Here is a 27,371-nt window from a genome sequence, read left to right as displayed (position 1 = left end):
AACTTGTTGACTACATTTAGCAAAGCTTCAGGCCTAGAGGAAACCAGATACTGCTAAGCATCCTTCAATGTAGAAGACAACTTTTAACAAAGAATTACTTAGCCCAAGGTATCAATAGTGCGGAGGTTGAGAAACCCTGCTCCCCATGAAGGCCACCATATGCTTCAGTTTCTATGTCTTGGGGAGACAAATCAGATTATAGTATTCCAGATCCAAGGACTCAAACTCTATTAGGAACCAACTTTAAAAGTAGTGGTGGGGCTCCTGGGTGGCTTGTTGTGCCCAAGATTGCAAATCTGAGAAACCACCAAGGAGCTGACCCCGAGGTTAAGAGGCTTAGCAGTTTTATAGGGGCCAGTGGCCAATGAGATTGTAACACACAGAAAGTTGCATAGTCATGCCGGTCCACACGCAGGTGGCCAATTGAATTACACTTTACCCTATAGTGACCGTTTGAACTAGCCTATCACTCTGGTCAGAATTGGCATGCAGGTTTGGTGGGGCAAAAGGTGGGGTTTACATTCTTTGGCAGTTAGGGGTTCCGTATTCCTACATGAGCCGGTTTCCGGTAAGGGTGTGCTCAGCGGCTTGACTAGGGTGGGGGAGTGCCTTAAGCAATAAGCAGGTCATGTGGGGGTCATACAGGAGGTGGTGGGTGTAGCACAAAATGGAGTTGGTCCTGCTCTGCTTGTCCAGGGGTAGGGGATTTTTGTCAAATTCCTTGGGTCCCACAGTCAGTAAGTGGACTCTTGGTTTCGGCTCAGGGTCATGAGATCAAGCCCCAGATGGAGCCCCAGCTCCAGCTCTGCACTCAGCAGGGAGCAGTCTCGAAGATTCTCTCCCTCTGCCCCTCTCCTAACTTGTGCACACATTCACACGTGTGCTCACTCTCTCTCTCTCAAATAAATAAACAGAATCTTAAAAAGAAAAAAAAAACGTGGTAGTGGTAAATAAATGTAAATGAGGCTCTGCAGGAATAGGCACCACATTTGGAAATTGTTTGAGCCTAGAATTTATGTTTACAACGCTGTAGAGCAAACTGCATCTACACAAAGGAATACAAACCCCACTCAGTATAACATAGGTTTATTAGTGGTTTAAATAGAGCGTTGTGTATGTGCTCACGTTTGCAACTAAAGTTTTAATCAAGTTGTAAATCATGTAATAACTTTACTAGTCACGTGGGAACCTTTGCCGGAAACACAGAGCTATGGTATGGTCTAATGACTGGTTCTGAAGCAGGCTTCAGCCAAGGTTGCTTTCACCAGGCACAACATGCCTTCTGTGTCCCAAGGATCCTCTTGAGACACATGGATGTATGTGGAGAATGCAGTGCACACTCCAGACATGCTCCTGTCACTAGCACAACAGGAGAACTGAGCATTTGAGACTGGCACAGAGCCAAGGGAAGGAGGCACAGAAAGCAGATGAAGAAGGGGAACTTTGCAAATGAGCCACAGAGCCTCAGGGCTTGGACGACCCCGTTGTTTCCTGACATTCTGGCAGAGACACATTTTTCATCAAGAATGATTTTTTTTTTTTCCATTTGGAGCTAGAAAGTTTTGTGTCTAAAATAAACATGATTCATGTCCCAAGAAAGCTCCATTCTAAAAAACTCTGTATCCTTGGCTGACTTATACCTCTCCAACCACATAGAATCTGATTTCTGATTCCCAACTCTGAGAGAATACTTCTGCCCTTTATTTTCAAGGCCCAAGAGGAACTGGAACCTCAGTCTACCAGAGTAGAAAGTTCCAGGAGTTTGACTTTCAATTATCAGAAAACTGTGATCATTCTCTGGTTTTCCCCACCTCATTTTGCTACCTCTGGAAGTCCCCTAAGTTTATTTAACAGTACTTTCCTGAAGCTCTAAAGAAAGACTTTTTTTTTCTCAAATCAGGAATGTTTTGATCGTAAATATGAAATGCACGGAGATTTTGCTGAAGTATTACAGTTTAGGCTGTCAAATTAGTTCAGTAAAGTAATTCAGTCAACTCCATTAACTGATTCTTTTTCTGTCTCAAGTAAATATGTCTTCTCTTCAGATGTATATTTTTGAATGTTGTGCATATTTACAGTTAATGTGGATCCATCAGTAATTAATTCACTCAAAATATATTTTTTTAAAGATTTTATTTATCTATTCATGAAGGACACAGAGAGAGAGGCAGAGACATAGGCAGGGGGAAAAGCAGGCTCCATGCAGGGAGCCCGATGTGGGACTTGATCCCGGGACTGGGGGGATCAGGACCTGAGCCAAAGGCAGATGCTCAATCACTGAGCCACCCAGGTGTGCCTCACTCAAAATATTCTTAACTCATAAGGTTAACCAAAATATATTCATAGTATGATTAAATCCTTGTGTGTGTATGCTTTATACATGTATCATAAATACTTTGTACTTTAAAAACATATTCAATATTTGTTTCACAATCATTATGGCATTTGGAGTAATTTCTAAAAGTTAATCTCATTTTTCAAAAAAGTCACATTTTTAGTATTCATTTGCTTATTTTACAGTTTGGAAAAATGACATCCACGGGGCATTTTTCTCCTCCAATTAATGTAAACATTCTGTGAAATATTATGATATTCATTGTCTTCTTTTGAAGCTTCCGATTGGCTTGTTCTTCCTGGTTAGAAAACAGCTAAATTGAAATATAAATTTATGACAACTTCCTCTTAAGTTCTGTATACAAAATTTGTATTCTTTCAGACAGTGATAATAATTGGAATCTCCAGTAAATGTACCAAAAAAGAAAATATTAATCTTATTAATTCACTACAGAGGTCACTTAGGTTTATCTCAAAATGTGGTCTTCAGACTACCTGAGAATGCAGCTGCTAAAATACAGATTCAGGACTTCCTCTCAGAAATTCTGATTCAGTAGGTCACAGTTGATCCAGGAATCTGGGGGTTTTTGTCTTTTTCTTCTCAGTGTAGCAAACAAGCAGCACGCTTACAAACGTCATTTTCACATGTGTGTTTATTCAGCTTTATTGAGCTATAACTGACAAAATTGTAATATATTTAAAATATATAAAGTGATCTGATATATGTATACATCATGAAGGATTCCCACATTTGACTTAATTAACACATTCATCACCTCACATATTTACCTCTGTTTTGTGTGAGAACACTTAAGTTCTACTCTCAGCAAGTTTCAATTATATAATACAGTATTAAGAACTATAGTGACCAGATTATATTTTAGATCCTCAGACTTTATTCATCTTATAACTGAAAGCCTGTGTTCTTTATCAATCTCTCCCCATTTCCCCCACCCCCCACCTCCTGGCAACCACTATCTACTCTCTGTTTATATGAGTTTGATTTTTTCTTTAGTTCCATATATAAGTGATACCATGCAGTATTTGTGTTTCTTTGTTTGACTTACTTCACTTGGCACAATGCCCTCCATCAAAGTAACAAATGGCAGGATTTGTTTCTTTTTAAAATTTTTTTTTTTAGAGATTTTTATTTATTTATTCATGAGAGACAGAGAGAGAGAGAGAGAGAGAGAGAGAGAGGCAGAGACACAGGCAGAGGCAGAAGCAGGCTCCATGCAGCGAGCCCGACGTGGGACTCGATCCCGGGTCTCCAGGATCATGCCCTGGACCAAAGGCAGGCGCTAAACTGCTGAGACACTCGGGCTGCCATGTTTCTTTTTAAAGACTGCATAATGTTCCTATAAATATAATATATATAACATATATATATATTAGATAGATATCTCCATCATCTCTCGATGGACACAACATTTTTTCATACTTTGTCTATTGTGAATAATGTTACAATGAACATGGGAGTGCATAAATCTCTTCAAGATAATAACCACGTTTCCTTGGAATATACATACCCAGAAGTAGGATTGCTGGTCCCATGATAGTTCTATTTTTAATTTTTTGGGAACCTCCATACTGCTTTCCATAGTGGCTGTGCCAATTTATATTCCTGCCAACAGTGCCAAGGGTTCCCTTTCCTCTACATCTCACCAGGAGTGGGGGAAATGGGGGAGAGATTGGTAAAGATAAGAGTCTTTTTGGTAATAGAGATCCTAACAGGTGTGAGGTGATAACTCATTGTGGTTTTGATTTGCATTTCCCTGATGATTAGTGACACACTGAGTGTCTTTTCAGATGTTGGCCATTTGTATGCCTTCTTTGGCTCTTTTGCCCATTTTAAAATTTTTTGTTTTTTGTTTTTTGTTGTTGTTTTGTTTTCCTAACTAGTGGAGTTCCTTATATATTTTGGTTATTAACTCCTTATTGGATGTATGTTTTGCAAATATTTTCTCCTATTCTGTAGGTTTTTTCATTTTGTTGATCAATTCTTTTGCTGTGCAGATTTTTATTTTATGAAACCTTTTCTTTAAAAGATTTATTTCTTTATTTGAAAGAGAGAGAGCGTGCACACAAGTGAGGGAAGAGCAGAGGGAGAGGGTGAAAAGCAGACTCTCCGCTGAGTGTGGAACCTGTCTACAAAGGCAGGGCTCGATCTCATGACCCTGAGATCATAACCTGAGCCAAAAATCAAGAATAGGGCACTTAACCAACTGAATTACCAGGCACCCTGCTGTGCAGATTTTTAGTTTCATGTGGCCCCACTTGTTTATTTTTGCTCATTTCCTTTGTTTTTGGTGTCAAATCCAAAAAAATCATTGCCGTGACTAATGTCAAGGAGATTTCTCCCTGTCTTTTGTAGTTTTATGTCTTAGGTTCAAATCTTTAAACCATTTTGAATTGATTTTTGTGTATGATGTAAGATAGGGGCCAAGTTTCATTCTTTTGCATGCGGTATTGAAGAGACTGTCCTTTCCTCATTATATGTTCTTGACAACTTTGTCAGAAATCAACCATATATGCATGAGTTTATTTCTGGCTTCTCTATTCTGTTTCACTGATCTATGTGTCTGTTTTGTTTGTGCCATACTATTTTGTTTACTGTAGCTTGAAATCAGGATGTTTGATGCCTCCAGCTTATTTTTCTTTCTCAAGATTTCTTTGGCTATTCAGGGTCTTTTGGGATTCCATACAAATTTTAGGGTTGTTTGTTCCATTTTTGTGGAGATGCCATTGGAATTTTGATAGGGATTGCACTGAATCTGTAAATTGCTTTGGGTAGTATGAACATTTTAACGATATTAATTCTTCTAATCAATGAACACAAAATATCTTTCCATTTATTTGTATCTTCTTCACTTTCTTTCATCAATGTTTTATAGTTTTCAGTGTATATATAGATCTTGCACTCCTTGATTAAATTTATTCCTAAGTATTTTATTCTTTTTGATGCTATTATAAATGCAATTATTTTCTTTTTTTAAAATTTTATTTATTTATTCAGAGAGAGAAAGGCAGAGGCACAGGCAGAGAAAGAAGCCAGCTCTAAGCAGGGAGCCCAATATGGGACAGGATCCCACCCTGGGCTAAAGGCAGGTGCTCCACCGCTGAGCATCCCAATGCAATTGTTTTTCTTAATTTCTCTTTCCAATAGTTCATTGTTAGGATATAAAAATGCAACTGACTTTTGTATTTTGATTTTGAGTCCTGCAACGTACTGAATTTGTTTATTAGCTCTAACAGGTTTTTTTTTTTTTTTTTTGGTGGAATTTTTAGGGTTTTCTATATATAGTATCATGTCATCTGCAAACAGAGATCATTTTACTTCTTTCAGATTTGGATGCCTTTTATCTCTTTTTTTCTTGCCTAATTACTCTGGCTAAGAATTCTAGTTCTATGTTGAATAAAAGTTGTGAGAGTGGTCATCCTTGTATAGAAATTTATATATATATATTTAAGATTTTGTTTATTTATTCATGAGGGACAGAGACAGAGTGTGAATGAGAGGCAGAGACACAGGCAGAGGGAGAAGCAGGCTCCATGCAGGGAGCCCGATGTGGGACTTGATCCCAGGACTCCAGGATCACGCCCTGGGCTGAATGCAGGTGCTCAACTGCTGAGACACCCAGGGATCCCCCTAGAAATTTATATTTTGATAAAATTGCTATGATATTTTTATACCCAATGAAATGTAGCACAATTTATTAAAAAGATATCTCTTGTGTTTCCTATTTCATTTGAAATAGAGGATCAATTTCATACCTAATTTTGTCTTGAAAATTTTATATTCTTTTTTCTTTAAAAATGACTTTAAAATTGTATAAGATTCAACACCCACAGAAATATCAATCCACTCCTACTGTAGATAAATTTGTAATACATATTTTTGTGTCTCTAATGATACCCACAGATCAGGTTATTCAAAGGAACATGATGGAAATCATGAAAGATTTCAAAAGGAGATATGAATAAGTCGTTTCCAAAATAAGAAGGAATCCTGGTGTTTAAATGCACCACATTTCTATAAGCTGAGACCACTATGGAAGAGTCTGAAACTGCCAATTCTTGAGCATAAGTGGATGAAGGCAAGAGGAAATAGTGCCTGTAGTCCCTTTAGGGGACCACCCTTTGGTACCAGTTATGGTATTTGGTCAGATGGTATTTTGTAACTAACCAGAGGTTTAACACTATTCCAGGCCCAACTCTGCTCAGCCCAATTTGGACTGGGATTAAAAATATATCTAATACAGATATAATCTTGTTATTTATTCATAGAGGCACACAGAGAGAGAGGGAGGCAGAGGGAGAAGCAGGCTCCACACAGGGAGCCCGACATGGGACTTGATCCTGGGTCTCCAGGATCACACCCTGGGCTGCAGGCGGCTCTGAACCGCTGTGCCACAGGGGCTGCCCTATCATCTTTTTAATCAGTCATCTTCCCACTCACAGCCTATTCTAAGAGCTTTTGGTCATGCCTATTTTAAGAGAATCTGCCACTTAACCTTTGGTCATGTTTGTCTCAGGTGTCTCTGCTTTCCTGGATACAACTGATTGAACCAGGGGTAGACATCTGACTCAGCCTGAGCCAATTAGATGTTCTCATTTCAGAAGTTGAACCAAAACACAAAAATTGAGGCTATTCAAATTGTGCAGAGGACTTCCTGGCCATGGGAGGATTGGGGACAAACATGATACCATGGCAAATCAAAGTCTCAGATAATAATTGGAGGGGAGCAAATCTCAAAAGCCTTAGAAGGATCAGAAATGGATGGGTAGAGGAGATGGAACAAATGGACATGCCAAGAAGAGCAGAGATGAGAGATCATCTGACACCAGGAAAGTAGTTTTTGGATGGCTATTTCCTGTGAAAGAACACTCCATCTTCTGAAATTAGATTCCCTGATATCCCCTGAATTCCTTCAATAAGCAGCCTTTCCACCCACACTGATACACTTGGGTTGAGGAGTTTTCTGTTCCCATCAGCAGAGATCCCCAATCAAGACAATCTGGACTTATCAGCCACAGTTTTCAGAGTAGTTAAGGAAGGAAGCGCACATCCTGTGGAATGTGCTAAAGACTGCAGGGCTTCCTGTGGGATGCACGTAGAGTGTTGAAGCTCCGCCTGATGGGCATCAAGGAAGCAGGAGACCAATAGAAGTAGATCGACAGGGCAAGAAGCTAGGGGGATGAGGATGTCAAACAGGCAGACTCCTTACCTACAAAAGTAAAGTGAAGGGCATTTGAAAGTTGAGATTTTAGCTACATAGGAAAGGGTTACAGTCAGCTCCATAGTCTTATTTGTATTAGTGATATCTTTAACATATAGCGTTAGTGTACATTCAAAGTGAGGTGATCAGAGTCATAATGTAATCTGGCTCTTTGTGACACTCAGTGCAGAGGTTACACTTTTTTGCAGTGACAGTCAGCATAGGTATACTGCTGCACTGTGGGCTGAGATCAGGTTTTTCTTTACTGTTTTCTTACTACCTCCACCCCCAGTACTCTAAATACTAATAAGAATCTAAAGGAAACTAGGATGGAAGTGATGTATTAGCCAGAGCACCAACTGCTAGTTGTTGTTCTTTACAGACAATTTTTTAAGAGATCCAGATCATATGAGTGTGTGGCGGACTTTGCTAATTGTCCTCTCGATATCTTTCATCTTCCATACTAATGATAGTTTAAGCTAGATCCAAATATAGCCAATGGACGTGTAGTAAATGGAATGTAAGCCAAATGATATATGCAACTTCTGTGAAAGGTGCTTCCTTCACTCTTTTTCCTTCAAGTGAGCTAGAATCAGGATGTGATGGTGGTGAGCTATTTTCGGGCACAAAAATGAAGCCAATTCCCTAAGGATGGAAAAGTCACAAGATGGACAGAATTGGGTTCTCTATATTATAGAGTTGCCACTTTGTTATCTATATTTTTAAGTCTTTTGTTTTGACAACATAGGCACTATCCTGATGTAGGGCCATCATTGTGCAGACCTCTCAGATGATTCTTTTCCTGTATTTTGGAACTTGATAGAAATCTAAGAGAAGAGTACAGAACATGTTTGGAGAGATGGTAGATGTACCACTGCACAGTAAACCTATATCAGGGGCAATAAACAGAGCTCTGGGAGATGAGATACATCCACTAAGATTTTACCAGGATCTTAGAATAAAAGAAAGTGTTTAAGAATACTTAGGAAAGTGGAAACTAAGTATTTCATCAGAATACATAGAAAAGTTAGACAAAACATTTGCATAGCTGTTCTCAGGTTTCCCTTAAAATTAGGATCACTTCACATTTCCCCATTAGCATACTTGTGTCTGTAATATTTTTTCCCTGCTTTTGTGGTTGGCTTGTGCTCAGCTTAGAATTTTAACTAAGCCCAAGGCCTTGTACACAGTTGATGCTCAATACACATTTGGATATTTGTTTATTGAGTCAAATAGAGTCCCATATAACTGCAGCTTTTACTAGTAAATGTGGCTTGCAAAATCAACTGACATTAGTGTCAGTCTGTACCACACAATGTACCAGGTTGTGTTTAAATATGCCTTCAAGAGTTTATTGAATTCATTTTTTAAAAATATTTTATTTATTCTAGAAAAAGAGAGAGAGAGAGAGGCAGAGATATAGGCAGAAGGAGACGCAGGCTCCATGTACGGAGCCTGATGTGGGACTCGATCCTGGGACTCCGGAATCATGCCCTGAGCCAAAGGCAGATGCTTAACTGACTAAGCCATCCAGATGCCCCTACAAAATGGTTTCTGATAAGAAAAATAAAACTTAGAAAACTGAAAAGATTGATTTCAAATATAATCTTTAGGTGCAAGGATTTTTCCTTAACTTTTATTGATCTAACCATAATATTACATGAAAAGTCATATTATTATTTACATTAACATTCTATGAATGAGTAATTATAAGTATATTATAAATAGGTTTTTATGTTTCTACTCCTTTTTGGCAGAAAATGAATTTTTCTCTTAAAAAGTAAAAGTTAAGTTTAACATGGGGGCTTTCTCTACTTATGCACTTTAGAAAGTAGGGCCACCAGAGGCTCTTATGGATCTTGAGAAAGAGATGGGAAGAGAGTCAGAGACCTGGAGAGGGAGAGAGAGAGAATACTTTGGAACTCACTGTATTCTCCATAGGGATGGATCAGGGAAGACAGAGAGACTGCCCCCTAATTTCTTTAGGGGTGACCTAAAGTAGGCTGGGAACTCTGAATAGTTGTGATTCAAAGTTCCAGATACTTCAGGAGTTAAGTGGTATCACTTTAAATGTTATCTGATCCAGTGCCACAGAAGTTGACGACAGAGCAAAAGAGGTAAGAACCATAGGACATGTGTCAACGTAAAATTTGACACTATGAGCTCTATAAAAGTGGAAAGCAAGACCACTCCATTTAGAAATTCATTGAAAGGATTATAACAGGGATGCCTGGGTGGCTCAGCAGTTGAGGTTGAGCGTCTGCCTTTGGTTGAGGGTATGATCCCGGTGTCAGGGATCAAGTCTGCATTCTCCCCCTGCCTGTGTCTCTGTCTCTCTCATGAATAATTAAATCTTTTTTTTTTTTTTTTTTAAGAAAGGATTATAACATCAGCAGAGACAGAGAAAGTCCCCCAGTTGACTCCATTCTCTCTTTACCTAGAATAACATAGATATTGACTACAAGGGACTTAATCCTCTATCAGCAATGAGGGGGTGATGGCTGGGAAGCACAAACTGTGAGGCAGTGACCCCTAGGTGTCATACCAAGGTCATTACCCATCTGAAGAGTGCCAGCAGGGCAGCTATGCCCGAAGCAACCAGGCAGAGAACAGAGATGAAATTCTTTCAATGGCTGTCAAGCGGATCAAGTTTACTCTTCTAGGACCTGCCAAGGGAAAGGAGAAAGTTTGAGTGCTAGGAGGATTGGGGTGCCAGCATTTACACAGGGGATGTTCAGAGCCAGAAATTCCTGTTGTCATGACATCTACCTCTTGGGTTATATCCCTTCAAGCTGCTGTGGAAGATGAGGACGTGTGTTGCTTGCAACAAACCTTAATGAATTTTTAAATGTAAAACGGTTAACTCTTAATACAAAAAGAAAAAAAAAAGCCTTCCACTCAAAAAAGCCTTTTGAAAATCTTTTCTAATGTTGGCTTTTACTCCAATTTAACTGCTAACATTAGGGGTAATTTTAGTATTATGATAAAGGATCCTGGCTTTGTTAGCACAGAAATTGTATTTTGTCTTGGTTCCTTTGTTTAATGTGTACCAAACTTATAAAAACCAACAGCTACTACTTGACAATAAAAGTTTTATAAATTGAATTCAGCAACTAATGAGAACTTAGTGAATAACTAACTCCTTGGGTTTTGAATAGTTTTTGAAACTATAGTACTAATATGTGTTAAAGTCAAAGGCAAATAGCAAGATTCTATGTATAAATATGAAAGCAATATTATTAATAACATGGATAGCCTTGTTTTTTTCATATAGTCAAGATCTAGTTTCTGTGGCCTTAAAGGTAACTTTCTACAGTAAGGAACATGGTGCATACATTATAACGTATGTGGGAGTAGCTGTCATAGGAAGTCTGTTCAACAATTCTCTGGGTGGAAAAAAAACTTACTTGGCATTCAAATCAGTCATTTAATATTCATTACCTATTTATATGTATGTTGTAAATTCCTGATGGTGGCCAGGAGGCCAAGTTCCAATGGACCCATAAAAATTGATCAGTGGCCATCTCTGAGAGGCATGATGGAGAATATTTGATATTGTAGGAGGAAGGGAAGGTCCTATAGAACACTGGTTTCTTTAGCACAAAGATTGTTTCTTCTCACCATATTTCTGCAGCATTATTTTTCCTCCTTACCAAACTTATCCTAAGCATTCAGAAGACATTATGGATTCAGGAATGGAAATTATCTTATACAGTAGTGAATTTGGGGGATATATATATATATATATATTTTTTTTTTTTTTACTTTAAAATGCAAGTGGTTATAAATATAAATAAGATTTAAGTCAGAATTAGCCGATCATTTTCTACATGGGTTGATTTAAAGAGTATTTTTGTATAGTTAGATTTTAGGATCTTAATTTCTGGTATCACACAGTTTAAATGAGTAATATATTAGGAATAGCTTCCTGAAATATGCAAAGGAGCACAATTAAAAGGAGAAGAATGTTCCTTTAGGTTGGATTACTTACTGCATTTATGGAATACCTCCAGTGGCAATCTTTCAAGGTAAATTAGGAAAATGATTTTTCCAAGATGGTTTACCTTTAATTTCAGTTTAAACTATCAAAATCTCTTTTATTCATTGACATAATATTTGTGTTGATACGTTTGAAAATAAAAGAAACTGATTTTGGTAAAACCTTTGTTTCTTCATGCTATTAATGATGCCCCTTTTCCTATAGCACTCAAGATGGAAATCACACTTAGTTGGGCTTGTAGGATGATCAGTAGCAACCAGGGGCTGGAGGGGGAAAGAAAAAAACACAGAGTAGCACTAATGCATCAAAGGTTTCTTTTTTAGGAAACTAGCATCTCCTTCAAAGGCTGCTGTCTTCTTCACTCACCCACAAAATCTGCTCATTTAATAGAATGTGCCAAACTACCTAGTGGTGTTATCCACCCATGGGTGTTTTGAAACTCGTAAGTTATATAACACTGTGTTTAAGAGGGAAAGTGAAAAGTGGGCTATATCCATAGAACTAACTCCCAAACTCTTGCCTTCTTTTATGCTGTACCACCAGGTCTCTGCCCCCACATATTGTGCAAGTCCAGTTCGGCTTGCCTTCCAGCTTGTTGCATCTTCTACTCTGCAAGGTTTTCTAGACCTTGCTTCCTGTTCTCTCCTGCTATGGCAGGATGTAACCACAGACCTATAATTCAGATCACTTCTGAGTGGCCTCACAAGACTCTCTTGCCCACCCCAACTGTGTCTTGTCCTCACTGAGGACCCAGAATGGAGTGAGTGGGCTGAAAGAACAGGCTGGGACCACTATGACTTTAAATTCTGAGGCTCCAAGAAAAATGTAAAGAGTTTCCTGCTCTATGTTAGCTACTAAGGGAAATCTCTCCAGCAGTAAGGATGAAACAGCTTTTCAGCTTTATGCACCCTCTGCAAAGAAATCATGCTTGAACAATATTTATACTTTTAGAACCACAGAGGCCAGCTGGTATACAAACTGGGTTCTTTTTTTCCACCTACATTTTTGTCTTCTTTCCTAATTTCACATTTCACTCTGGTAGGAGCATGGCTAAAAGGAATCCTTGAAATAAAGCACAAAAACAAAAGAAAGAGAAAAAAGTCCAAATGGGGAGAATAAATAATAGAAATATTTTTTAAATGAGTAAAACATTTTGAAATATGGGAAAGGCCAATTACTAAAATTATGAGGACTGGAAAGGAAAATATTGAAAGGAAAAAGTATAATGTCAATAAAACAATTTTTTCATTGGTTAAAAAAGTACTGATAATGAAGCATGATAGAAAAATATTCCAATATACATTCTCTAACAATTATTCTATGGGAAGACTCCATCAATATCGGATGTTCAAGATCATGTGTGGTTAGACATGACAGCCACGAGAGAGCCACTGGTTACATTCCACAAACTACTGAATGGTATATTCAACAAACTGCTCAGTTTGACATTTGGGGCCTTTTGCAATCTGAACCCCAAATTATCTCTACTATATAGGATGGTTATGATGATTGATTTTATCATCTCAGCTGGACTGTAGTGCTCAGATATTTGGTCAACAATTATTTTAGATGTTTCTGCAAAGGTGTTTTTTTGGATGAGATGTAACATTTAAATTGGACTTTAGGTAAAGCAGATTACCCTCTATAATGTGGGTGGGCCTCATCTAATCAGTTGAAGGCCATAATAGAAAGACTGACCTCTCCCAAGCAAAAAAGGGTTCTGTCAGCAGTAGCCTTTGGACCTGAGTTGCAACTCTTTTCTGGGTCTCTAGTCTGTCAGCCTACTCTGGAGATTTTGGACTTACCATGTCTCCATAATGATGTGAGCTAATTCGTTAGACTAAATCTCTTTTTCTCTCTCTCCGCATAGATATAGATGCAGATATAGACATAGATGCATCCTTTTGGTTCCGTTTCTCTGAAGAACCTTGTCTAATATAGGTAGTGATAAGATCTGGATTCTATAACCAGAACATATGGGTTCAGATCCTGGCTCTGCCCTTTACTATTTAACACATGATGGGAAAGCTACTTTACCTCTCTGCTTCTGCATCTTTAAAATGGGAAGAACAAAAACTCCCTCAATTCCCTGTTCTTTTGTTTCTGCTATTTTCTCACTTGTCATGAGTTTGTTCCTGTCGACTTAGCTAATCCTTCCTTTACCTTCCGTATCTGTGGCTTTAAAAATACATTCACTGATACTCTTCCCTTCAACTTTAATTCCCCTCTCCTTGGTCTAGCCTAGACTCAGTTGAGTTGCCCCTAATGAGTAGAACATAGCAGTGATAGGACATCATTTCCTGGATTAGGTTATAAAATGACCGCAGCTTCCATCCTGACATTCTGTCTGTCTCTGTTTGTCTCTCTCTCATCACTTGTTATGGGGGAACCAACTGCCTGTTCATAAGCAGCCTTTTGGAGAGGCCCAGCGGCAAGAACTGGAGCCCCCTGCCTACAGCCACTTTACCGAGAACTTCAAAGCAGATTCTCCAAGATCTCCATGACTTCAGCTTCAGCCAATGACTTCATTGTAGCCTGATTAGAGACTCTGAATCAGAACCATCCAGGTAAGATACTCCTGGTTCCTGAGCCTCAGAAATTGTGTAAGACACTAAATACTTGTTTTGCACAATTAAGTGTAATTTTGTAGATTTGATACACAGCAAATAATTAATGCTGCATGCAAGTCGATAAAAGCCCCCATCTGATCAACATAATTTTGTCTTTCTCTGTTTCCCATAGCATTCTGCATGTAACTATTATAAAACCTCTCATATTAATGTTAATGTGTTTGTCTCCTTTACAAGGCTGAGAGCTGCTTGAGGGTGGGCCATCCTTAACTGTATTAAGTGAAGAAAAGAAAAAAAAAATCAAACTCAAGCCTGGCACATAAAAGGCTCTTAGAATAGGCTAACAATTAGTATTTCCTTTGTCCTATCTGTGTTGTTCTAAGGCTTTTACAAATCCCATTTAGTCCTCATAAAAACCTAGGGGATATATTATTACCCTCATTTTACAGATGATGAAACTGAGGTCAAGTTATAGAGAAGCTGATTAATTTGTTCACCCGTACACAGCTAGTAAATGTTGCTGAATTACAGAAGGAATGAGTGAATAAATGTCTTACAAATAGGACCATCTATGACTCACATTCTAATCTCTTAGCAGTGCCGAGCCCCGTATGCAACTGGGACTCAGTATTTACTGTCACTCTCTGGTAATAAAAGTAGCTTACTTATGTGAGAAAGAAGTGTTGGAAATCCGTATTGTGGATTATTTAAATTGATTCCCCAAACAGTTCTTTTCCTTTACTCAGAAGAAATAAGGGTTGCAGTAAACATCTGTTGTAATGAGACTAAAAATATACTTTGGAAGATGTTTACCTTTCTCTCCATACATCCCCCATAAATGGTTGACAAGAAGCAAAGTGTATTGATAGTTTGATTATGTAAGATATATTTTAAAAGATTTTTTCTAAATTTACTAAATTTGGTGGTTTAGGAATTCAAAACAGTCTGTGAAAGGGTAAAGTGGAATGTTTTTTCATGGTAGATTGTTCTTCTAACAACAATAAGAGAATACAGTGTTTCTACTGAAGGCCTTTTGGTTTACAAATTTCAAATAGGTCGCTGCTATTTGACTTCTGAGGCCCCTCACCTGGCTGAGTGAGGTCTTTCTAAAAAAGCACCTAATGAGAAACCCAAAGCCAGCTCACATTCAGGGTTGCTCAAAGTCTGGAAAGCAGCTTGTGGCTTCTTATTTTAGAATTTTTTACTTTTTTTGCCGAAGCACTTCTCCCCACCTAATAGTAGGTATGAGGTCTTTCTACTATTTGATAAATGGGGACTATTTTCCTCTTGATGTCTATTTGGGAGATTTACTCCTTTTAAATTCTGTCACTGTAACGATTAATGAAAACATATTTTGGAAGCTGTAAAAATGATCTTTAAATGTAAGCAGATGCTAAAGATAAATGATTATAGTGACAATAAATCATTTCCTTTGTTCCTGTAGGCCTTAGTATTTCTCCTACTAGACAGTACCTTCATAAATTGTCTGCTGGGAACATTACCCTAAAATTTAATTTAAGACAAAAGAGACCAGACATTTCTGTCAATAAAGATTTAATAGCCTTGCCTTCTATATTCATAAAAACGTAAGCAGTGCACTTCTAATTATTTTTCTTGAAAGATTAAGGATGGCAAACCACTTTGTGCTCATCAACTTGACTCCCTTTAGTTGTCCTAGATGTTCCAAGGGGTCTCATTTTGCTCTATTTTTGCATTTCAGAACAGATCCTTTCTTATGACAGTAACACTGCTTCTTAGGTGTTTCCTTACTCTGCCACTCGCCATTTGAAGCAAGGCATGTTTATTATTTCAAGATTCAATATTCCAGTTATGGAATAAAACAAGTCTAAGAAAATGGAATAACCCATTTTAAGTAAAAATCAGCTCTCTAGAAACACAAGTATAAACTGCTAACTAAAAACTTATAACAAAATTTTTGTTCTAAGATTAAAGGCAATACAAAAATAACTAGAGGGTATTTTTGTTCAAAGATTTAATGCAAGCCAGAAATACCCACAGGGTATTAGGAAAGGGTAGTAATTGAAAGCACACCAGGCTCTGGATTCAGACGAGCTAGGTTTGCATTGTGGCTGTGCCTCTCCAAGCTGTGTGACCAGTCTTGCAGATTTATTTGACCTCTTTATCTTCTGTAAAATGGGGACAACAAAAGTTACCTTCTATAGTGGAGTGCTGTGGAGATAAAAATGAGAGGATGCAATAAAAGTGCCATGCCTGGTCCATAGTAAGTAATCAATAAATTTTGGTTATTATTATTTTCAAGTGTCATGTAGAAAGATACTTATTTTTTACTACTAGGATAAAAGGGAAACATTTCTAAAAGGATTGAAAAAATCTGAATTCCCTACCATTACATGGATCTTAATATATTTTCTTCGTATGCCTTATTTATTTTCTCAGGGAACCTCAAACGCCCCCCCCACCCATTTTTTTTTACAACTACAACCATTTGTAAAAGCAGTATCACAGTTACTAAGAAAAAAGAGACGATGATTAAAAGTAAGTTCTTATGAGTCAATAGTGTAGAAAAAAATGTTGATAGCTTTTGTTAGGACAACTGGAACTTGTTCCTTCCCACCTATTAATTACTTGATATTACGGGCAGCCCGGGTGGCACAGTGGTTTGTCGCCGCCTTCAGCTCAGGGCGTGGTCATGGAGACCAGGGATGGGGTCCCTCGTCAGGCTCCCTCTGCCTGTGTCTCTGCCTCTCTGTGTCTCTCATGAATAAATAAATAAAATCTTTAAAAAAATTACATTTATAGTACTGTAGGTTGTCACTGGCCCCCTCATAGACAGTAAGATAGCTTTAATAAAACTAAACTTCAAAAAGGTTAAGTATATAATGAGCTAGAAGCTTTTAAATGTCCCCAGTTACATTTTAATTGGTTCAACCCCTCTGCCAAACAAATAGGCAAATTGGTATTCAACAAAAGACATAAAACTGTAAGTACCATTGAACCCAGGAATAATCGAAAAAAAGGTTAGGAATGACAATTAATTGTTTTTGTTTCTTTCATTTTTTGATAACAGCATTATTGATATATAATTGACACTACATTCAGTCCAATTAAGTGCACAATCCAATGGTTTTTAGTATATTTAGAGTTGTGCAACCATCATCACAATCAATTTTAGAACACTGCCCTCAAAAAGAAAATCAACATCCTTTGGCTATCATCCCCCAATTTCATCTCTACACCCAGTGCTTAGCAACCACTAATCCTTTCTTATCTTTATAGATTTGCCTATTCTGGACATTTCATATAAATGGAGTCATTACTTTAATTGAAAGAAACCAGTCACAAAAGACTATGTTTTCAAGGATCATCCATGTTATACCATTTACCAGTACCTCCTTTTTATGGCCAAATATTCCGGTTTAGATATATCATATTTATGTGTTCATAAGCTGGTGGACATTTGTGTTGTTTCACCTTTTGTCTAGTATGAATAATGCTGTTATGATTATTCACGGATAAGTTTGATTTTTAAAATTTTATTTTTCAGGTAACCTCTACACACAACATGGAGCTTAAACACAACCCTGAGATCCAAGAGCTGTGTGCTTTATCGATTGAGCCAGCCAGGTGCCCAACATGGACAATTTTTTGCTTGGACATACTCTCATTTTTCTTGGCTATGTACCCAGAAGTAGAATTTATATGATTCTAAATGATCAAAATCATGGTCCAACAATGTAATTATACTGTATTCCCAAAGATATTATGTAAAAATGCTATCCTCTTAAAAGTATTCTGCAGAAAAATGTTGGCCATGCAGAAGGAAAACTACATAATAATATGGAAAAAGACTACATGAAGTGAAAAGAGGACAAAACCCACTTAAAATCCTTCCTGGGCTTCCCATTCCCTGCTCTGTCCTATGGACCTAGGGACCTCAGTTCTCTCCCTGTCAGTTCTCAGGACCAGCTATGTATACTACCTATCAGAGATTTTTACATCTCAGCTTCAGGACTTTTGTTCATGTTGTTTCCTCTGCCTGTATCACTTTTTCCCCACTTCTTTGCCCAATGGTTTCAAGTCTCATCTTAAATGTCACTTCCTCAGAGAAACCTTCTCTGTTATCCCTGCTTAGTCTAAGATTAAGTGTTTCCATCGCAGTCTGCAATTTTCCATCTTAAATACTTTTGATACTGGTAATACTTTATTCAGTCAGTAATCAAATACTGAGAAGTATTACATGCAGGGATACAGAGTGAAACAAAACACACAAGATCTGCCATCCTAGACCTTGTATTCTAGGAAGGGTATCCATGCACATATATACAAATCAATGTACTGGGTAATTTTATTTCATTTTATTCCAGTGTAGTTAACATGCAGTGTTATAGTAGTTTTTGGTGTGCAATACAGTGATTCAACAGTTCCATGCATTATTCAGTGTTCATCAGTTAAGTATAATATTAATCTTTTTCACTTATTTCACCCATCCCCCCCCCACCCATCTGATAACCATATATTCCCTATAGTTGAGGAATCTCAACTCTATAGTTGAGTTGTTTTTTTTTTTATTTCCCTTCGTTGGCTATTTTCTGTCTTAAATTCCACAATGCGTGATATTGATGGGGGAACACAGGGCTAGTTGAGGACAAGGCACGAGCTTAGGGCAGCACACTGACTAGTCTTTGAAAGAGGCAAAGGGACATTCCTCTACGGACTCAACTGCCTCGATGTTCATACTTTGCTAAGGGCAAAAGGCAATCTTAGCCTGACTCTCAGGAACCTGTAAGTCTACTTTAACACATAAAAATTCCTTTAGAAATTTCCCTTTATCTCTAAACCCCTAAGATATGTGTTGACAATCATCCCCCAAGCACATGGCCCACCAATACACATCTGAAGGGTCTCATGACTCAGGTTTTATTAGACCGTAATAAATGACCTTTCTCCAACAATAGCTGGCCCCTTCAAGGTCCTGGAAACCTTGCTTCCAGAATTCCTTAGAGAGTACGCTATCCCCAAGCCCCTCCCGCTCCCAGGTATCAGCTACACTTCACAGGCCGGGGGCAGCAGCTCTTCCTGCCTGGGAGACCTGTCCCCGGTGCCATTTTGCGCCAAACACGTCTCAAGAATTCTTTCTTGGTCATCGCCTCTGGGCTTTACCTATAATTCCAAAACTTCATCAATATCATTTATTTTCCTTTCTCTGATAGGCTTATTTCACTTAGCATTACACTATCTAGATCCATCCTTGTTGTTGCAAATGGCAAGATTTCATTCTTTTAATGGCTGAACAATATTCCATTATATATATGTATACATAGACATACACACACGTATGTATACATATCACATCTTTAGTCATTCATCTATCAATTGATACTGGGGTGCTTCCATAGTTTGTTGTAAATTATGCTGCAATAAATATGGGTGTGTGTATATATATCCCTTCAAATTAGTGTTTCTGTATTCTTTGGGTAAATACGTCCGGTAATTTTAGGTAGTGCTAATTAGCTTAGTTAATGTTTGGATTGTACACTCCATGGAAGTATAAGGTATTTGTCTTGGTTACTTCCAGTTTGCTAGAGCTTACCACTGAGTCTGGCCAGCTACATAAGCTCAATACAAATTCTGTCAATGACTGGTAAAATAAGCATATAAAAAAAACAGAAATAGAAAATACGAAGGAGACTATTCCTGTAAATGGTTGAGTTTGAGGTTCTTCCCTCCCCTTTCCTCTTTCAAAACGTTGTTCATTCTACATACTATTTCTATAATCAAAACGATTAAAAGACGAGCCAAAAATTAACCATAGGTGAGTAAAAAGAACCTCAAATAAAACACACTTATTCACACGTCACCATACACTCGTTAAAGACCTGGTAATAAAACCTGCTCAAATACTCAGACGTCTTGGTTTAGTGAATAGAATTCCCTCAGCGCATGACCAAGCAGGTTCCCCGCCACCAACAGTATAATTTACCGTTTTATAAGGGCTTTAACACCCAAGACGGTGCTCAGGCTGGATGACAGTCTTCCTCCATCCATTATGTGTGTGACCACCTCCCCCCCCCCCATACTATTGATACGTAATAATTTTTTTTGCGAGGTCAACAAAGAATGCAAGATCTTTACACAACAGAACACCAGCCCCTTCCCAATAGATCTTTCTTACAAGCCCTAAAGCCGTATTAGGTGGGATAACGCCAGGTAGCTTTGCGGTGGGCCAGGAGAGCATCCAGAGCATCCAGAGCATCCAGAGCATCCAGACGGGCCCCCCCCTCCCCCCCCCCCCCCGCGAAACCCTCCGCCGCTCCTTTCTTCCTCGGGGCGCATGCGCAGCGCAGCGCACCCGCCGGCCACCGCGGCGGCCCTTACGTCACCGCAAGCTGTCGTGTGCCCTTCCGCTTCCCCGAGGAAAACGAGTCCGCGCACCCTCGACGCTCCTTGTCCCGCGGGAGACGCCTCTTCCCTCCTCCCGCCGCAGCACTGAGGGCTTCCCCCGCCGGCGTCCAGCAGCCTGGCGTTCTCCGGCCGGCGAGGCCTCGAAGACGGGGAAAGCGGAGGGCAAGAGGCCCCCCGCGGTGTTTACAGGAGCGAGCCGGGCTACGAATCGGTCCGCGGGGGCGGGGCCAAGGGAGCCGGCGCTTCTTTCCCCCCCTCCCCCCCCCGCCTTCCCCGCGAGCGGACGCGGCAGCGTCTCTGTCTCGCTTTTTCTTATTTTCCCCCCTTTCCCCCTTTTTTTTCCTTTTCCCTCCCTTCCCCCCTTCTCACCATTTCCCCTCAGAGACGCTTCTCCCGGGCAGGGGCAGAGCCGGCCTCACCCCCCGCCTCTCCCCGGCCCCCGCCGCCCTATGGCGAGAGGGAACCCCCGTCCCCACCCGGGCATTAGCGGCGGCGGTTGGAGGCGGGGGACCCGCGGCGGCCGCGACGGCCTCAGGTCGGGGGCAGTCATGGAGCTGGTGCGCTGACCCGCCGGCCGCAGCCCTGCGTCCCGCTCGACCGCCCGCTCCCCGCTCCCCGGCCCGGGCCCGCGCCCGCTTCCCCCTCTTCTCCCTCCTCAGTCGGTCCCGCCCGCGTCCCGCGCGCCCGGCCGCCGCGCGCTGAGGAAAATGAGGTGGTAACGGGCCCGCGGATGACCCCGCGTCTCCACTGTGAGGCCTACAGCTCCGCCGGGGAGGAGGAGGAGGAGGAAGAGGAGGAAGAGGAGGAAGAGGAGGAGAAGGTGAGGGGGCGGGGGCGGGGGCGGGGGGCTCGCTGCGTCTCCGAGGCCCGTCCGCGCTGCGCCTCCTGAGGAAGCCTTCGGGACCTCCCGGCGCCGCGGCCGCTCGGGGCTCTGGGGCCGCCGCCCGGTTTTCCGACGGTCCGCCGTGGGCCCCCGCGGGCCAACTTGCGTGTAGCCCCACCAAGCTGCGCGCTCGTAGGCGCCGCGAGCCCGTGCGCTGCCCGGGGACGGGGACACACCCCCACCCTTCGCCTTCACGCTGCCGCGGGGGCCGCAGGAAGGTAGTTCGCGTTGCGAAGCGGAGTGAACGCCGAACGGTCCGTGGAACGGCCAGTGCCGGTGCTGCGGGGGGGCTGGGGGAGGGGAGCGTTACCCCAGGGGCGGGTGGGTGGGGGAGTCTGGGGAGGCGGGGAGATCTGAGTCGCACCCTGAAAGGCATGTGGAAAAGTACCGAAGTGTCGGAAAAACAGGGCGGAAAGGTGCTCTCTCGAGCTGGAGGTTCCATTGCAGGTCACTGGGCAGGAGTCGAGAATCGGGTAGCGGAGTAGTGGACTCACGGCTGAGATCGGCAGGAGGGATGTGAAACTGCCGTCAAGTCGGTTGGAACACGCCCCCCCCCCCGGGAGACGCGCTCCTGAGGAGGCCGAGGGGGACCCGGTGAAGATCTCTGAACTGAACGCCGAAGCTTCAGTATTCAGCCTCCGTCCCGCCAGCGGGGGCGCCTCGGCGGTGGAGCGGCGGGTGCTGTTCGTGACACTTGTTGAAGGTCTTTATCTGACAGACATGGCGACCCCTTGAGTCCTCACAGAAGAGTCGTGAGGCAAGTCGTCCAGGGGTCTCGTTTCACAGAAGAGGACAACGGAGGGGCCGCGAGAGGAAGTAACTTGCCCCGCGGGTGACTCAGCTAGAGGCCAGGGGCCAGAATTCGAACCGGAGCTGTCTGCTAGAGAATCTCTATCCCAGAAATGAGTTTGTTTGAGACCGTCAAGGCGGTATTATTTGCTCCCGGCTCTAATGAAACAGAAGGGAGTGGACAAAAAGATGAGGGACGAAAATGAGCAGATGAGTGATTCTGAACTTCGAGGATAAAACTCTTAATACTGAGGAGGAGCAGACTCGTTAGAATGAGCGTGTGTGCGGGGGAAGGCATGGTAGAGATGATTTGCAGTTACAGGTAACCGTTTGTGAATCACCGTGACTCCCAGTAGGTTAGAATGGAACTCTGCAATGTCAAGATCGGAAGCTGAGCGTATGTTTTATTCGGATTCTATGATACTTTAAAAATGAAGATATGGACCTGCGCCTGTTTATTTAAAACGGGCTTGATAATAGTAATACCAACTTTATAAGGTTGTATAAGGATTAAATGAGCTAATATGGCATAGTACTTTGAACAATGTCTGGCCAAGTAGTAAGCACTCATTGCTTTGACTTCCTAAGAACTTCGGTGTAAGCTATTTGTTAGACATAGTGCTAAACTCTGGAGAGTGTTGCCATCAAAGAACTCATGGTTAGTAGGAGAGACAGATCTACAAATAATTATCACAGAGCAATTAAATGCAAAAGTAGAATTATGTCCAAGTACAGATGTAAGAAGGCAGGGTACTAGTCACAGACCTACGCAAGTGATAGCTGTGTGAGAAGGGGAGTGCCAGCTGGAGAAGGACAATTCGGCTTCAGAGAACTGTATGGAAAGGCATGGAGCTAGTGAAACAAACAGCAGGTCGTTTTGGAATTACAGGCATTCACAGTTCATTATTAGGTTCGGGGCATGAAGTCAAGAGATGGTCACATTAATAAATCCCTCTTTTAGAATAGGATCAAAGATCCAGTAGTCAACATCAGTAGAAAATTATTAATGCACTTGGTTTTATGGTGACAATATAATTCTGTATTAATAAAGTTGTTTCTGTTTACCTAGCACTGTGCAGTACTTTTCCTTAGAATAGTAGGAGGCCCTGTATGTAGATATATAGTGTAGTTTATGCTGTACAATAACCATTTTATAAACTATTCACTCATTAAGTTATTTGATAAACACGGAGAAAGAAGCAGAAGTAGTCATTGAAAGATTGGCAGGGGAAATGTGAAACTGTCATAAAGTTAGAAGTGTGTGGAATATGCCAACCAAAATAAACTTTTTGATTCTTAGTTCCTAGAGACTTCTATCTAAGCATTCAAAGTTCTGAATATGACTAATGGCACAAAATAATAAGATACAAGTATAAAGTTCTAGTATTTAAAACAGTAAAATTATACTTTATATTTTATTCAGCAGATTTCATTTTACATAAATATTTTACGTGTAGGAAAAAGGATTGTGTGTTATCATTAAGTAAAACACAAGTAATGCTTTCTTTACTGTATCATTATCTGACTTACTAGTATCTTTATTTAAAAGATTTTATTTATTTATTTGAGAGAGAGCATGGGGGGAGGCACAGAGGGAGGAGACTCCTAACTGAGCAGGGAGCCCAATGATGTGGGACTCAATCCTGGACCCCAGGATCACGCCCTGGGCTGAAGGCAGGCACTTAACTGTTAAGCCACCCAGGTGTCCCAATGTCAGGAAATCTTGAACAGTGCTTTGAAGCTGTGGAAAAGATGAATGGGTGGGCATGGTAACCACCTTCAGATATTTCAAGAATTGGCTTATGAAAAGTTTAGACTTGGGTTTGTTTTGTTTTTGGCTACAAAGATGGAAACCAATCTTGGGTTGAGTCCCTGTTTCATCAAGATTCTATGAGTGATAAAAAGATAATACTGGTAGATATATTTTCCTAATGTTTATCATTTCATACGGGAAATAGTGGGAAACTCCTTTCAGAAGGGAGAGAAATCATACCAATTTAGAGAATCAAGAGTTCTTAGAAGTTAATTAAGTTAAAGATTAACTTCTTTGAAAATTTTTTTTTGGGGGGGGGGTTAGGTATTATTTCTTTTCCCTCTCTCTTATTTACTTTTTCTTGGTATGAAAAGTACTTAATTCTCGTTATAGGAAATTTGCAAAAACTCAATTGTTTAAAGAAGCAAAATGAAAAAAATACAATCCAGTTAACCAGAGGTAGTCTGCAGTATGTTGAATAGCAAGCAAGTAGGCCAAGTATGTGAAGTGATGAATAAGAAAGGGATAGTACCTGGAGTTGGGGTGGGGGGGGTGAGGGCACCATGAAAATTGAAGTTTTCTTTAAAAAAAAGTATTTTAATTAATTTTTTAAAAGATTTTATTTATTCTTAAGAGACACAGGCAGAGGGAGAAGAAGGCTCCCTGCAGGGAGCCCAATGTGGGATTCCATCCTGGAACCCTGGGATCACACCCAGAGCCAAAGGCAGACGCTTAACCACTGAGCCACCCAGGTGTCCCTGTTACTTTTTTTTTTTTTTTTTAATTAATTGTAAATTTTACTTAAAAAATCAGAGCTTTTCATTTGGAAAATGTAGTTAAATGAGGTCTATAATGAAGAACAGCATCCTGCTGCTGGACTTTCTAACCCTTTTCTCACAGGTTAGCCTCTGAGTGCTTATCGGTTTATCTTGTTTAAGATCATATTTTCAAATAATTTGCCCTACTGTTTTTTGATATTTCAATTTTAGGTATTATTTATGGTTTGCCAACTGTGACATGTAAAGAAGTGATGCTCATTCTACACCTCTTATCATCTGACACCTCTCATCTTCCCAGAGCGGGTTTTTTTTGTTTATTTGTTAAAGCCCTTATTCAGTATTTTCATTATCACTGGTATGTAAATGTCATGGTATATTATTACATTTGCCTTCTCGCATAATCTTTTTTTCTGAAGTTAATGACATTTTCAGTTCCTTACCTTTCATCACCTCTAGTTGAGTCTTGCTGTATCTTCAGCTTCTCGATCCAATTTTCTACACATGGTTGTACCTCTCAAATCTCTAGTTTTTCTTCTTCTTCTTCTTTCTTCTTTCTTCTTTTTTTTTTTTTAAACCAGAGGACATCTCTCCTGGACTTCAGTTGTACCACAGCGATCTAGATAGCCTGCCCTTTAGACTTGCTCATTTTAGAGGGCCCTTCACCTTATTGTTGAGTTTTCTAGATCAACACTCTCCAGTAGAACTTTTTGCAGTAATAGTGAAGAAAAGGAACGTTTCTATCTGATGCAGTGTCTACTAATCACACATGGCTATTGAGCATTTGAAATGGGGCTAGTGTGACTGAGGAATTGTATTTTAACTTTATTCAGTTCTAATATAGCCATATGTGTAGCTAGTGGATGCTGTATTGAAAGCACAAAGAAAGATGGTTTTATACTGATTATATGGGAATGGGTGGGATTTAATGTAATGTAATGGATGTAATTTTTTTTAATGAAGGAAAAGGTTAGTATCTTATCTGATTAGGTTTTTAAGAGGAATATTTGGGACAACTACTAAGAATTGCTAGTATAAAAAGCCCACGATTTAAAATTTGTTGACATAGTGTGAGACTTAATAATGTATTTTCATCAGAGTCTATAAGTTTTATCAATTATATGGTTCATGTTTTTATTCTCTTTACAACTGAGTTTCAAATTTAAAGCAAATATATTTAGGTAACTGATTATTATTGTAACATTTTAATATATGATGTTTTAAAGAGCTGTAAAATCCTATACTGCCTCATAACATTCTTATTTTGTTTTATGACTTGCTTAATGAGAACCAACATATTAATGCCATGCCACATGTATTTTATAATTAAAGAAAAAAGCATTTTTTTATGTTTGATTTTATAGGTAGCTACATCAGGCTGGGAGGCAGGCAGATCCAAAGGATATCATGAAGTTTCCAGGGCCTTTGGAAAACCAGAGATTGTCTTTCCTCTTGGAAAAGGCAATCTCTAGGGAAGCCCAGATGTGGAAGGTGAATGTGCCAAAAATGCCTACAAATCAGGTAATTTTTCTTATCACTCTAGATAGATGACTTCTTTTAGAAATAAGCGACCTACTGTCATATAGTGATATCTTGACACCGCATTGGAGAAATATATACCATTAAAGGATATGTTCTATTCTTTATTTGAGAAGCTTCTCCTTGTTTCATTCTGAAACAAACAAGAATGAATTTTTGGGGTTTGTTTGCTTATTTTGTTATCTGAGTTACAGCCTTAGGAGATAAATGTGTTCTCTTTTTGTAGTCCAGTACTAATGGTAGTAAACTTTTTTTTTTAGATATATATTTAGCTATGGAAGTTGAAATTATCTTTAGTAAACAAAAAATTGTTCTGTCTGTCTTGCATATTTATAACAAGTTCAAGTAAGCTACTAAGGTAATGCCAGTGTTGGACAATTCTAGGGAGATAGCCGGCCTACCTCTCAATTATTGTTAACTCTATGAACTTTCAGAAATCTTTATGCTTCTGTCATATAATCCTATCAGTGTTACTTTTGACAAATAACAAGTTTATGCACTCCCAAAGCTTATTGTATAAGCTCTTTTTAATCCCTAGTACCTAGCACTGTATTTGGGATAAAGAATAGTGGTCAAGAAAATTTTGACTTTTGATTTATAGGTAAATGAATAGCAAATATCTAAATTCCTTCTTTGGTTTAGGTTAACCTTTTTTCATAGGTTATTGAAATCTATGCATTTTCTACTAACCTATTCTGTCATTCTTTCTCATAAGCTGATGAAATATGTTTTGCATTTACTGTTACTTACTTGTCATTTAGCAGATTGAAAATTAGTTAACCTGAGTGAATATCTTTTAAGTTAGGAGCATTTACATATGCTATCACATTTACTATCTTATTATATCCTTTGAAATAGGTAGTAGTCCCTCCCACTTTGCTCAAGACTTTAGTAGAGGTATAATTTGAGCCTGGGGTAGTTGTCTTTCCATTATACTTTGTTTTTCAGTTTTTATTTTTCTATGTTTGTGTGATTTTTTTAGATTACTTGGAAATTCAATCATTTAGTAAATGTTCATTAAGTATCTGCTATCTTCTGAGCACATCTACACATTGGGGATATATATACCAGTGAGAAAAATAGAAATTCCTACCCTTATGTTCTGATATTCTGGTAAGCTTCAA

The 27,371-nt window shown here is 39.7% G+C and overlaps 1 protein-coding gene and 2 long non-coding RNA genes across 11 annotated transcripts in view; 2 read left to right on the top strand and 1 right to left on the bottom strand.

Annotated features, from left to right (window-relative positions):
- The first annotated feature begins 7,746 nt into the window (after nt 1-7,746).
- On the top strand, nt 7,747-19,484 carry LOC112646901 (uncharacterized). 4 transcript variants are annotated; one of them, XR_007407818.1, is made up of 3 exons: nt 7,747-7,807; nt 13,962-14,120; nt 17,650-19,484. It is a non-coding gene; the product is annotated as an uncharacterized LOC112646901 (long non-coding RNA). The 4 variants fall into 4 exon arrangements; XR_003127977.3 differs by having other exon boundaries at nt 7,752-7,807; nt 13,965-14,120; XR_003127978.3 differs by lacking the exon at nt 7,747-7,807 and adding an exon at nt 11,398-11,581 and having other exon boundaries at nt 13,965-14,120.
- LOC125754204 (uncharacterized) lies at nt 16,102-20,376 on the bottom strand. Its single transcript, XR_007407817.1, has 2 exons — nt 20,086-20,376; nt 16,102-16,313 (listed from the first exon to the last, which is right to left on the bottom strand). It is a non-coding gene; the product is annotated as an uncharacterized LOC125754204 (long non-coding RNA).
- Nucleotides 20,377-20,761: 385 nt separating this feature from the next.
- Nucleotides 20,762-27,371, top strand: part of CCNI (cyclin I) — a 38,241-nt gene continuing 31,631 nt past the window's right edge. The window contains exons 1-3 of one of the 6 annotated variants that reach the window (XM_035709536.2): nt 20,762-21,327; nt 21,838-22,147; nt 26,073-26,229. In XM_035709536.2, coding sequence (XP_035565429.1) covers nt 26,116-26,229 — 114 coding nt within the window. In that variant the 5' untranslated portion in view covers nt 20,762-21,327; nt 21,838-22,147; nt 26,073-26,115. Of the gene's footprint in view, nt 21,328-21,837; nt 22,502-26,072; nt 26,230-27,371 lie in introns of all 6 variants that reach the window. The other 5 variants (XM_035709535.2, XM_025427239.3, XM_035709534.2 and 2 more) reach the window with 5 other exon arrangements.

The sequence above is a fragment of the Canis lupus genome, chromosome 32 (genome assembly GCF_003254725.2).
Source record: "Canis lupus dingo isolate Sandy chromosome 32, ASM325472v2, whole genome shotgun sequence".
NCBI classification, from domain to species: domain Eukaryota; kingdom Metazoa; phylum Chordata; class Mammalia; order Carnivora; family Canidae; genus Canis; species Canis lupus.
The sequence above is the reverse complement of the archived record's forward strand: the minus strand, read 5'-3'. Positions and strand labels throughout refer to the sequence as shown.